The sequence below is a fragment of the Mizuhopecten yessoensis genome, unplaced genomic scaffold (genome assembly GCF_002113885.1).
Source record: "Mizuhopecten yessoensis strain PY_sf001 unplaced genomic scaffold, ASM211388v2 scaffold9369, whole genome shotgun sequence".
NCBI classification, from domain to species: Eukaryota; Metazoa; Mollusca; class Bivalvia; order Pectinida; family Pectinidae; genus Mizuhopecten; species Mizuhopecten yessoensis.
The window spans coordinates 29970-42997 of NW_018408013.1; the positions used below are offsets into that span (position 1 = coordinate 29970).

Sequence of the window (13028 nt, forward strand, 5' to 3'; positions counted from 1 at the left end):
AATTAAAAGGCATAAAATTATAATATTTGGCTGGTGACTTCCCGGGATAGAGCTCACCAAAGTTTGCAAATGAAAATGACCTCAACCTACTTTAGAGGTCATAGAGGTCAACAACATTTTAATGGATTTGTTCTTGAGAACTAAAAGGAATGGATTCATAAGATTTGGCTGGTAGCTTTTTGGAATAGAGCTAACCAATTTGAGAAGGAAAATGACATTGACCTACTTACAAGATCACAGGGGAAAATATGTCAAGCAACTTCTGAAGAAGAATCAAAAAGCATAGAATCTTATAATAATATTTTGCTGGTAGTTTCAACAGTTGGAGCCAACAAAGTTTGCGAGGGAAATATTTATAGTGCAATATAACATTTAATGAGAATATTTTGCTATGACTGCTTTAATATTCAGGTGAGCGATACAGGCCCTCTTGGGCCTCTTGTTAAATGTATTCTTTCATACATTCATGCTCATCCAGTTTGTTTTTTAAATCAAACTTAATACAATGTACTTTGTTACAAATTGTATCTCAAATTTTCTTATCTCTATCTTATTCACAGAAAACCAGGATTGGAATGATAGTAAACAACTTCCGAAAAGCATCGAAAGATGAAGATGTCATAACTGTTTCCAAATCACTAATAAAAGGCTGGAAAAAACTACTACCGGCAGGAGGTATTTATATCAATGGGTTTTTGACTGGTGCTACTTGAATTAATATTGAATGGTTTCTGTCCGTGTGTTTGTATCAGACAGTTTCTGATTGGAACAAGCTGTAGTTATTTATGTCTTAAAAGTTCTGATTGGTACAAGCTGGAGGAAATCTGTATGGGAGGAGATCGAGTAATCATTATTTATGATGATGATCATAATTACATTGGAAAATGTTCTATTTCCTTGTGTGATATTAATATCAGTATTTAGATTATATTCATAGTGCATAGATGTTTTCTTGCGACTAACCTGGTTCGTAATGTGACATTATTGAATTGATACAGATTAACATGGCAGGAAGATGCTTACATAATAACCCTCCCAGAACCTCTCGTCTTATCTCCTTTGTATTTTTTCAAGGGTCTTAGTTTATATTTTATTTCAGTAATTTCTATGTCCAAAGTTTTATTGGTGTTGAGTTATGGTTTTGTTTTCTGTATTGTCTTTAGTGTGGTGCAGAAGGACGTTTTATCGTCTGTTGTTGTTACAGAGAGTGGTTCATCACAAGGGGCTGCCAAAAGTGACAGCAGGAAGGACAGCAGTAATGGTGACACCCAGACAATGACACAAAGTGGAGGCGACTCGCCATCTGCCGAGCCACCAGAAAACATGGACAGTGCCTTGTCCTCTTGTACAGCAGCACACACCTCAGACCCCACACGCCTCAAGTGTCGAGAACTCCTAGCTAATGCATTGAAAGTCACAGGTACAATATGCTGGGTTGATTATGCATTACGTTTTGTTATTGCGATAGAATTGGTTCAAATTCTGTTGTGTAAACAAGGTCTTTGTTAAAAGTGTTCGGAAACACATTCAAAAACACATAAGTATCGGGGTAAGACTTATTATTTTATCACTTGCTACAGGTGTTTGCTTTTGTATTCCAAAGTAGTTAAGAATTCATGAATTTCACATTCCATCAATTTTTTTTCAATTTCATTTTTACATTGCCTTCCATAGGTTTGTCATGGACAGTTTAAAATAGTTCAATTTTGATATTAATTGTTGATATGGTCTTATTTCCGTTGAGTAAAGTTATTTTGACAAAATCAATAGTGTAGCAAAGAATACCTGTAAGTTAGTCTACAGTTCTTGATCAACCTGGTATATATATTTGCAGAGGAACAGGATAATTCAAAATTTGACTTAAGGATGTATGCTACTTTACCCTGAGTGTCACCTTCTTCCCAAAACAGTTTCGGATCCTCACTAAAGAATCTGTACTTTTTGTGAGTGTTAATCTGTGCAAGTCTAAATCATTAGTTGACACAGTAAGGAAGATAATTCCAACACAAAATTCCCAAATAAAATATGTAAAGTAGCATATATGCTTAACCCTTTCACCCCTAGGTAACTTTAGTAGACTCTCCCATGCATTGATCTGGATTAGTCCATTATTGTCTACAGTGGCGAAAGGGTTAAGCACATTTTGTTATATACCATAAGGATGTTGTGTTTGCTTCTTCTCTTCCAGATGACTCAAATACAGGTATAAGTTCAAAAGCCTGGTGGTAACTGGTGTTTAATAACAGACTTAAAGACACACATTTAATCATCATCATTTAGCTATTTTTTTTCAAAGAATTATGTTTTGTTTTAGCCAAAAGCTTTCTAAAGCTTTTATTCTTCAGTATTTTCTAATGATGTTGATTTGAAGGCAGTCATAGCAACTAATATCAGATACTGTTACAGTCTAAGATATCTCATGAAACTTAAAGGATACCTCCATCACCCACAGTGAATGTGCAGTGCCCTGAACACCACAGTGACCCTCACATCAAGTTCAAAGGTCAAATAAGTGCAAAATATCAAGTAAATTCTTGTTTGGGTTGAAACTTTAAGCTTTTAATGATATGATATCTTGATTAAACTTGTATTAAAGAATGCCTGTATCGAGTACAGAAAGTGTGTATTCTACTGTAAATAGGTCACATGACCTTCATCTCTAGGTCAAAGGTCAAATAAGTGCAACAGTCTCCGTAAAGTATTGTCTGGGCCATAAGTTTCAAATTGTTTAAGATATCTCAATGAAACTTGAAGTTTGGCAGTATCACCAGCAAAAGATATGCAATGTGCTAGATAGAATTAGTTTACAGTGACCTTCACATCAAGGCCAAAGGTAAAATATATCAAACATTTATATTAAATTCTTTTTTAGACTATTATCTTGATCAAACTTGGAGTATACCTGCATTACACAATCTGTTTGTATCTATGGATATTGTCTAATAAGGGGAGACATATTATTTATTCACAAAATAATAATCTAGTTTTCCTAATAATTAATGTATTAAGTTAATCCATTAATAGTTTTATAAAGTCACATCTGTGAATTTATCACAGACGTGAACTATTGTAGTCAGGTAACATACAGTAATTTCATGCCTGGCAACAGTATCTGGTAATAGTACCTGGTAACAGTATCTGGTAATAGTACCTGGTAACAGTGCCTGGTAATAGTACCTGTTAACAGTGCCTGGTAACAGTACCTGGTAACAGTGCCTGGTAATAGTACCTGGTAATAGTATCTGGTAACAGTGCCTGGTAACAGTGCCTGGTAATAGTACCTAGTAACAGTGCCTGGTAATAGTACCTGGTAACAGTATCTGGTAATAGTGCCTGGTAACAGTGCCTGGTAATAGTACCTGGCAACAGTGCCTGGTGACAGTGTCTGGTAACAGTATCTGGTAACAGTACCTGTTAACAGTATCTGTTAACAGTACCTGGTAATAGTGCCTCAATATCTGTTAACAGTACCTGGTAACAGTGCCTGGTAACAGTATCTGGTAATAGTACCTGGTAACAGTGCCTGGTAACAGTACCTGGTAACAGTGCCTGGTAACAGTATCTGGTAACAGTGCCTGGTAACAATATCTGTTAACAGTACCTGGTAACAGTGCCTGGTAACAATATCTGTTAACAGTACCTGGTAACAGTATCTGGTAACGGTGCCTTATAATAGTACCTGGTAACAGTGCCTGGTAATAGTACCTGGTAACAGTGCCTGGTAATAGTACCTGGTAACAGTGCCTGGTAATAGTACCTGGTAACAGTGCCTGGTAACAGTGCCTGGTAACAGTATCTGGTAACAGTGCCTGGTAATAGTACCTGGTAACAGTGCTTGTGTGTAAACATTACTGTTAGCTGTGTGATGTTAGATGTGTGTCTTTAAGTCTGTGTTACTTTGGATAACCAGGGTGATGCATCACATTTTGTGGCTAGCATCTGGAGAAGGATCTCTTCTTCCTAACTGTGGTATACTGAGGCAAAGAAAGTCCATTGTAATGATTTTAGATTAGGTGGGACCAAGTTAAATATATCATAAGATTTAGATTTTTTTCAAAGTTTGAAATTCATAATTCAATACACATATCACAATTTGGAGCAAGTGATTCTTTTTCTCGTATCCTGAACATTTTGAATTGGTATTTCTGAAATATGATCAAAATGAACAATTTTCTTAGTTTCTATGCCAAATCAATAAAAAATCCTTCTTGTCACTAAAGTTTTAACTGAAGTCACATTAATGTAACATTATAGCTATCACAGTTTTAAGGGAATACTTGTAAAGTTCATGATATATAATCAGTGGAAAATACAACTTGTATTGGTTTGAATTATTAGATAATAATCAAAACACTTACAGTTACTTTTGCAAACCTCAAGATTTCAAAATAGTTTCTGCTAGGAAAGTACATTCTATAACAGGTTGAGAAAGGGTACGAGAAAAGCTTATCCCATCCATTGCATTGAGACCCTTGCTGTGAGTTTGATGGGCAGACTCTCGGATCCATGTCCGATCATATAAATCATTAAGGCTTTCCCCTCCTTTTGTTCCATGATAAATGATTATTATGTAATTATATATAAGATGTACATGTATGCAGGACAACAGATGCTTTAAAATGTTTAACTTGAAAACTTTCGTGTGCTAATTAAATCTGGAGATATTCACTTGAAATGGGAATATTATATTATGCAGATCTAGACATTCTTGATAGATATCCTATTGGGAAACTCTTTTGTTGAGGTTTGCATGATATCCATTTGGATGCATGTTTGTTCATTTTTCCGAATCTTTAATGTACCATTTCTTTCCGATGTTAAGGACCTTCAATCCATTTTCAGGTTACAGCATTATCATCCTATGTGCTGTAAGAGGGTGGGGATGGGGGCCTTGTTTTATTCTTGCCCTTTGTTACTTGAATAATACGGGTCAAATCAAAAATGTAAATAAGTAATGTTTAGGTGAATAACAGTAGAAAACAGTTATCATGAGTTATATCGGAGATCATTTTTGTTCTGCCGCCACGAAGTAGCGGAAGCGAGACTTAGGTGTTGCTTTTCCGGCGTCGGCGTCAACATTAAGTTTTTGCATTTAAGTTAGTTTCTCTGAAACTATAAGTGCTACACTAACCAAAGTTGAACCATAGATGCATATTAGGTAATACATCTCAACCCATGCATCATATGCTGGATGCAGCCTACCTTTCATGGTCCATTGACTTTGTCAGCATCTCCATCAACATTAAGGCTTTTGCGTTTAAGTTAGTTTCTCTGAAACTGTAAGTGCTTTACCAACCAAACTTGGTATACGTAGACCAACCAGCCAGACACGAGACATCATTTCAAATGTTGTCTGCATTGAATTTATCCACCGATATGTGCATCGATGGTCAAAGCAGGGCACTGGCGAGACATATCAATCCGAATGGCTTGTTTTTACTGTACTTCTTTACAGGATTTAGTTTTCTTGTTTAAACATGCATGGTTCTTTCCTTTTTTTGGTTTAAATTCTCAAGTTTTGTGTCAAATTTGAAGAAGAAATGTTCCCAATTTGAAAGTCTGTGATATACAATGTAAGTACTTTTAATATTTGCTGTAGACAGAACAGTTTGATTTCTAATCATATTTCTACGATATGTGCTTCATTGCTAGACATTTCAGAAAATCCTACATCTTAAAAAAAAAAATAACAAAAGGGAGAAACTGAGATTGAGAATCTTAGATTCACCTCCTTCCGTTGACACATTTTGCAGATTCTCAAAATACACATAAAAATTCAGTACACGAAAAAAATTGAACTGTTCTATTTAAATTGAACATAAAATAAAAGTAATTTGTTGTATTTAATCTGTCACAGACCAATATGATGCTGTCAAGATTGAAAAATTTCACCAATGCTGTGTGAAAACCCGACACCTTTATCATGTTCTTGTTTCACTCCTGGACCATCGCTTGTCATTCCATCAGTGGTGTTGTTCACTGAGATTTGGAAAAACTGAAATTTATCTGATGTCAAACTTCTACATTATACACAATTAATGTATGTATAGTAAACGTCCTAAGTTAAATGACATGAAATATAACACTCCGTCACTTCGTTGTACAGGTAAATAATACAATTCGTTGTACAGGTAAATAATACAAATTGCTCAATTAGTCATAGCCTGATAAAGGGACCAGTTGGTCTTGAACCATTGGGACATGTTAGATACATACATTGTTTGTGTATAAAGTAAAACTTTGATGTGACACATTTCCAAACTGATGAATCTTATTGAAGTTTATAGAATTCATTGATATTGTCCACATAATCATTTGAGAGTTGTTTTTCCATTAGCAATGAAGAGTTATCATGATAGGAAATAGTTGATTAAGATAAGATGTTGAAATGTTTTCTGTCCATCAGCATGCTGTGGATCAGATGATATTCCTTTATAAACGGGGTTTATTTCAAACTTTATCTTCTCTTTCCAGAGGACTTGGATGGCATGGGAGATCCAGATAACATTTCAGGTCATATTGAAGATTGTATCCTTGTACAGATGTCACATCAATATTGTCAAATTGATATTACAGATTTATATAAAAATTTGCTAGGATATGATTGACTTTGTGAATATTTTGATTTGCAATATGGAGAATAGTTCGTCTTGTAGACTAGCTCTTTGTATGATATACATACATGTACTTCAAATAACGGCAGAATTTAGGTACTTTACATGAATTTTCGCAACTTATGAAAAAAATAACACCTTGTGATGCACTTGGCTGTAGATAAAATTCATGTGTCGGTACCCACAGACATGTCTAGATTTATTATATCCCCTGCAATGAAGTTAGTGGGGGTATACTGGAATCAGCTTGTCCGTCTGTCTGTCTGTCATTTCTTCTGTCCGTAGAAAAAGTCCATATGTTTTTGTAAGCCTTAACAAAGGACAGATATTTTTCAAGAATTTAACAACACCGATACAAAATACAAAAACAGAGTGAGAAGTCGAGTTGCCAATTTGAGAGATTTAAAAAACCCACAGCTGAGAGAGAATGTCCTGTTGGGGCTGATTAGCCCAGAGAAGATAGCAAAGATGACTGCAGAGGTAAAATTATTGAAACATGTGCACACTGAGTTTTCTTGGCTGTAGAATTCAGAAACTTATATAAAACTTCGTGAAACATAGCATCAGATATATATGAAATAAAGTATTCCCGTAACTTTAAAATATTTATAAAATACATTGATAAGCTGTGTTTGTCTAATTTAATGGGTGAACAAACATAACATGTGTCAATGCTGTATTGTTTTTGTAGGAGATGGCCAGCGATGATATGCAGAAACTGCGTCGTAAATACACCAAAGAATCCATTGATGATCATCACATGGCTACAACCAGCGGTACCAAGTCAGACCTGTTCAAATGTGGAAAATGTAAAAAGAAGAATACAACATATACACAGGTGACTGATTTGTACTGATATTGTAATAGGTTATCTTTGATGTATTTGATGAAAGTAGAAAATGAAGGCACAAGCATTGTGGCCTTTATGAGCTTTTTTTATTGTCTGCCTCCTGGGAGGACACCAGTTTGAAGGATCCTGATGCTCATTAGTAGATATAGGCAGATTAGAACATTCAGCGTAAAAAGTACGGTTTAGTGACATCGAAATACGCTTCCTGCTGCCAGTTTGTTTTGAACCTTTAGCCCTCTTGATCAGTAGCTAACCACCAGCAACTGTGCTTGACTCCTATGATAGGCTAGCCACCGACAACTGTGCTTGACTACTATGATGGTCAGAAGGCTGGCCACTGACAACTGTGCTTGACTCCTATGATGGTCAGAAGGCTGGCCACTGACAAATGTGCTTATACTATATCATGGTCAGTTGGCTGACCACTGACAACTGTGCTTATACTATATCATGGTCAGTTGGCTGGCCACTGACAACTGTGCTTGACTCCTATATAGCCATGATGGTCAGAGGGCTGGCCACTGACAACTGTGGTTGACTACTATGATGGTCAGAATGCTGGCCACTGACAACTGTGCTTATACTATATCAGGGTCAGTTGGCTGCCCACTGACAATTCAATCTGCAGTCAGTAGGCCAGCCACTTACAACTTTTCTCATTTTTCATTTTCATTTCAACATGTTTTATTGACACAGAGTGAAAGTTGTCAACGTGATTGGGCAACAGGCACAGCCTATGTCAACCCTTATTCATCATTTCTGATTTACATGTTGGAATTAAAAAGAAGTCAAATGGTAATTTGTGAAGAATCAAATAATTGATTGTTGTAAGTTTGATGTTTAGATCTTGCTAATTTTTTTTTACATTATATCTTCAGCTTCAAACAAGAAGTTCTGATGAACCTATGACAACGTTTGTGTTCTGCAACGAATGTGGAAACAGATGGAAGGTACGAGTTATATGATATATATTTGTTAGTCTTTTACACCTGGCTTTAAAACTCCAATTATCAGATTTGTTATCGGACAAATACGGTTTTAAACCATTTAAAGGTCTTTTTTGGTGCCCTTTGTCATTCTTTTGTGATGATTTTAAGAAAATAATTGTGTAAAATTATCCTTGAATATTCAAGTGATGGGAGGAATTAATATCCAATATTATCAATGAAGTTTTTAAAAGAAGAGAGCTTTATATAATACTGAATAGTGGATATATTTCGCTGGGGTTTTAATTTCACTGTATTCCCACTTTGACTAATATCCACAAATTCTAAACATCAGCGAAATTATCGAAAATTTTAACCACTTTGACAGACCTTATCACAACATGTTGAAAATACTTATAACCCAACGCTGTTATGCAAGCTTAAATGAACTCAAATCAGATTATCACCGGACAACTGGGCAGTCCGTGTAAAAGCAACACTTATACATAAAAATGGGATTCATGGGATTCGAGTGCACAGCAAAAATTAACCCCCGCGAATATGTGCTGAATATGAAACCGGGAAATATTGACACCGGGAATTTAAAGCGCTATACAGTGTACCGGTATACTATATATCTTCAATCAGTTTTCAATTTTGATTGATTTAAAAGGAATCTTGGATGTTACTTTTGGGTAGTTTTGCATTTATGAAAATCTAGTGGTTATTTGGTCATAGTGTCATCAGAAAAAAGGTTAAGGGGAGAGAGAGTATACAGATAACTGATATATACATCAATTAGAAGTGGATTGAAGACAATGACAAGTGTTAATATCGAAAAACAGAAGTCTTTAGTCCATTCGATATATAAATATTTTATTTCATTTTCATTCTGATTGATGCAAAATATTAGTTTTTCATTCTTTATTTGTGATGATATTTTTTGTACTTTCAGTTTTGCTAGTCATAATAGAAAGAAGACCAGGGATGTTTGAGTGTATACTGATACTTTTGTATTGCCTGAGCTAGAACATGAATGTGTGGATGTCTAGTATCCCATGCGACTTTCCATTTATTTGCTTGGAGCAGCTGAAACCATATCTGTTTGATATAAAACAAACTTGACCAAGATGTTTCTGGAGGTTTTTGGTAAGATTAACCGCCAGTGGTTCACCCAGGTTGTCTAGGATTTTCCCTTAGAAAAGGTGTGTTTTCCTGTTCCAACCACTTACATGATGGTAGCCCCACCCCAGTGGTAAGCCAGTGCTTTATAGACAAGTTGACACTGTATGCACTACATAAGTTACTACCGTATTTACACGACAATAAGCCCGTGTCTGTTAATTAACCCACCCATAACTGTTACAGTCAGGAGAAATGTGAACATTTCGCTGTTCTGTAATAAGCCCATGCCCCACTTCGAGTCAAACATTGTGTTGACCCCCTGGGTTTTACTGTGGTATAAATATGGTATCTATGTATGTGGTGCTACACTAGGTTGTGGTTTCCCAACCTCCCACATACAAACATTTACTCTAGGGACAGTAATGTTGTCCATTCTCATTCGTAATACTACAGATCGTTACTAGAGCGACAGAAATGTTGTCCATTCTCATTCGTAATACTACAGATCGTTACTGGAGGGACAGCAATGTTGTCCATTCTCATTCGTAACACATGTACTACAGATCGTTACTGGAGGGACAGTAATGTTGTCCATTCTCATTCATAACACTACAGATCGTTACTGGAGTGACAGAAATGTTGTCCATTCTCATTCTTAATACTACAGATCGTTACTGGAGCGACAGAGATGTTGTCCATTCTCATTCGTAATTCTACAGATCGTTACTGGAGAGACCGAAATGTTGTCCATTCTCATTCGTAATACTACAGATCGTTACTAGAGCGACAGAAATGTTGACCATTCTCATTCGTAATACTACAGATCGTTACTAGAGCGACAGAAATGTTGACCATTCTCATTCGTAATACTACAGATCGTTACTGGAGGGACAGTAATGTCGTCCATTCTCATTCGTAATACTACAGATCGTTACTAGAGCGACAGAAATGTGGTCCATTCTCATTCGTAATACTACAGATCGTTACTAGAGCGACAGAAATGTTGTCCATTCTCATTCTTAATCCTACAGATCGTTACTGGAGGGACAGTAATGTCGTCCATTCTCATTCGTAATACTACAGATCGTTACTAGAGCGACAGAAATGTTGACCATTCTCATTCGTAATACTACAGATCGTTACTAGAGCGACAGAAATGTTGTCCATTCTCATTCGTAATTCTACAGATCGTTACTGGAGAGACAGAAATGTTGTCCATTCTCATTCGTAATTCTACAGATCGTTACTGGAGCGACAGAAATGTTGTCCATTCTCATTCGTAGTACCACAGATCGTTACCGGAGAGATAGTAATGTTGTCCATTCTCATTCGTAACACATGTACTACAGATCGTTACTGGAGAGACAGTAATGTTGTCCATTCTCATTCGTAACACATGTACTACAGATCATTACTGGAGAGACAGTAATGTTGTCCATTCTCATTCGTAATACTACAGATCGTTACTGGAGAGACAGTAATGTTGTCCATTCTCATTCGTAGTACTACAGATCGTTACTGGAGGGACAGTAATGTTGTCCATTTCATCTGTGGCAGATAAAAGGACATACCAAACAAAACTTTATTTTATGAATGAGCAAACAAGATTCATTCTGACATCACCTCATAAAGCATGTCATTCCTTTTCTTTCATAACATAATATGATTTCAATTTCATCAATGATGTTATTGATAGTGCTTCATACCTGGGCTGCTTTTGTTTATTGTGTACCGAATAGTTTGATGGGAGTTATCCCTGTATCAGATAAAGATAGACCCTGTGGTCTGATGTTGCTTGTGGTAAGTGTTTACAGAACGCTTCAAGGGCTACATTAACACTTGTATGTCTGCCAGACTTCACCCTGAATGGTTACATTCAAAAGTGAACAAACCAGTCTGTCCACATAAACCAAAACAGCTCCAGGAGGTCAAATTCTCTTCAATACTGGTGTTTCAGTTAAAATTGTTTAAATTTGTATTTAACCTGTATTTCTCTATTTTTTTCATGCTTTTGGTATATTTTAGGTTTTTAAGGTATCATTGTGTGTAAGAAGAAAGTCTTTATGTGAATTCAGATACATAGAAAGTTACATTGTAAACCATCATCAGGGATGTTTAAATATATACTAGTATATGTTTTACATTTTGTATATATTTATAGGTCTCTTTGTTTAAATTTAAAAGTTTAATTTATAGCTTGAATAAAGATTTTTTTTGTCTTTTCTTTCTTGTAACTGTATCTATCATATGGGTTAAAAGTTTTCCCTTATTTTGAATGATGTTGTTTCACTCTCTGTTTACCTTGTCGTGTGTGGAATACGTTATACAGCATAGACAACATGTTATAAATATTAATTATCCCTTAATATTTAGTTTGGTATAATTTGGTAGACAACATGTTATAAACATTAATTATCCCTTAATATTCAGTTTAGTATAATTTGGTAGACAACATGTTATACATATTAATTATCCCTTAATATTTAGTTTGGTTTAATTTGATAGACAACATGTTATAAATATTAATTATCCCATAATATTCAGTTTGGTATAATTTGGTGTTGACAACATGTTATAAACTTTAATTATCCCTTAATATTTAGTTTGGCATAATTTGGTAGACAGCATGTTATAAACATTAATTATCCCTTAATATTCAGTTTGGTATAATTTGGTGTTGACAACATGTTATAAACATTAATTATCCCTTAATATTTAGTTTGGCATAATTTGGTGTTGACAACATGTTATAAACATGAATGATCCCTTAATATTCAGTTTGGTATAATTTGGTGTTGACAACATGTTATAGATGTTAATTATCACTGAATATGCGATTTTGAAAATCATTGCAAAATCTTATTGAATTTTAATTATAATAAAAAAAGGTTTAACTAGCTGTCTGATGTTTACATTGATCATATCATGTTTTTCATTAAAAAATAAAGTTGTCATATTTTTTTGTGCATTGAAAATTGATTTAAGTTTTTATTGTATTTCATTATGTTGCATTTTCACAGCACCAATTGGAAATTTCCTGCAAGAATCTTGATCTTGTTTTGAACAGATCTTGTTTAAAATAGGACATTTTTGTTTATTTGTCCCTCCAGATATTGCCGAGGAAATTCATACATACATTTTTTTGATGTTTCATCTTTTGAGCGTGTTCTGTGTAGGTCATACGTTCAGAGATGAAACAGCTTGCCAATATCACCTTTAGTCATCATTTTTTTTTTAAATTCAGAACATTATGTACAATGTGTTTAATGTAATATCTTATTGAAAACAAAGACTAATACAGCATTAGTTGATAGAATGTGATTGTCAACACCTAGTGAACCACTTACTGGTCTGTCCCCACAGTGTTTCGATGCGTTGATGTCTTTATTATTATACATGGTGGTGTAAAGATATCTTTCAGTTATACATTGTGAAAAACTGTTTGTGTTCGGAAATAAAAATGCTGAGGTTTTGTGGTGACATTTGAATTTGTTTCGTTTTGTCGAGAATTAT

At 35.1% G+C, this 13028-nt stretch overlaps 1 protein-coding gene across 2 annotated transcripts in view; it reads left to right on the forward strand.

The window, feature by feature from the left end:
- Positions 1-12997, forward strand: part of LOC110457882 (transcription elongation factor S-II-like) — a 16678-nt gene extending 3681 nt beyond the window's left edge. Inside the window, exons 3-10 of one of the 2 annotated variants that reach the window (XM_021509334.1) lie at positions 561-675; positions 1205-1420; positions 2189-2203; positions 6475-6528; positions 6940-7094; positions 7306-7452; positions 8343-8414; positions 9346-12997. In XM_021509334.1, the coding sequence (XP_021365009.1) occupies positions 561-675; positions 1205-1420; positions 2189-2203; positions 6475-6528; positions 6940-7094; positions 7306-7452; positions 8343-8414; positions 9346-9354 (783 nt within the window). In that variant the 3' untranslated portion in view covers positions 9355-12997. The remainder of the gene's footprint in view (positions 1-560; positions 676-1204; positions 1421-2188; positions 2204-6474; positions 6529-6939; positions 7095-7305; positions 7453-8342; positions 8415-9345) is intronic. The other variant, XM_021509335.1, reaches the window with a different exon arrangement.
- Positions 12998-13028: the final 31 nt, after the last annotated feature.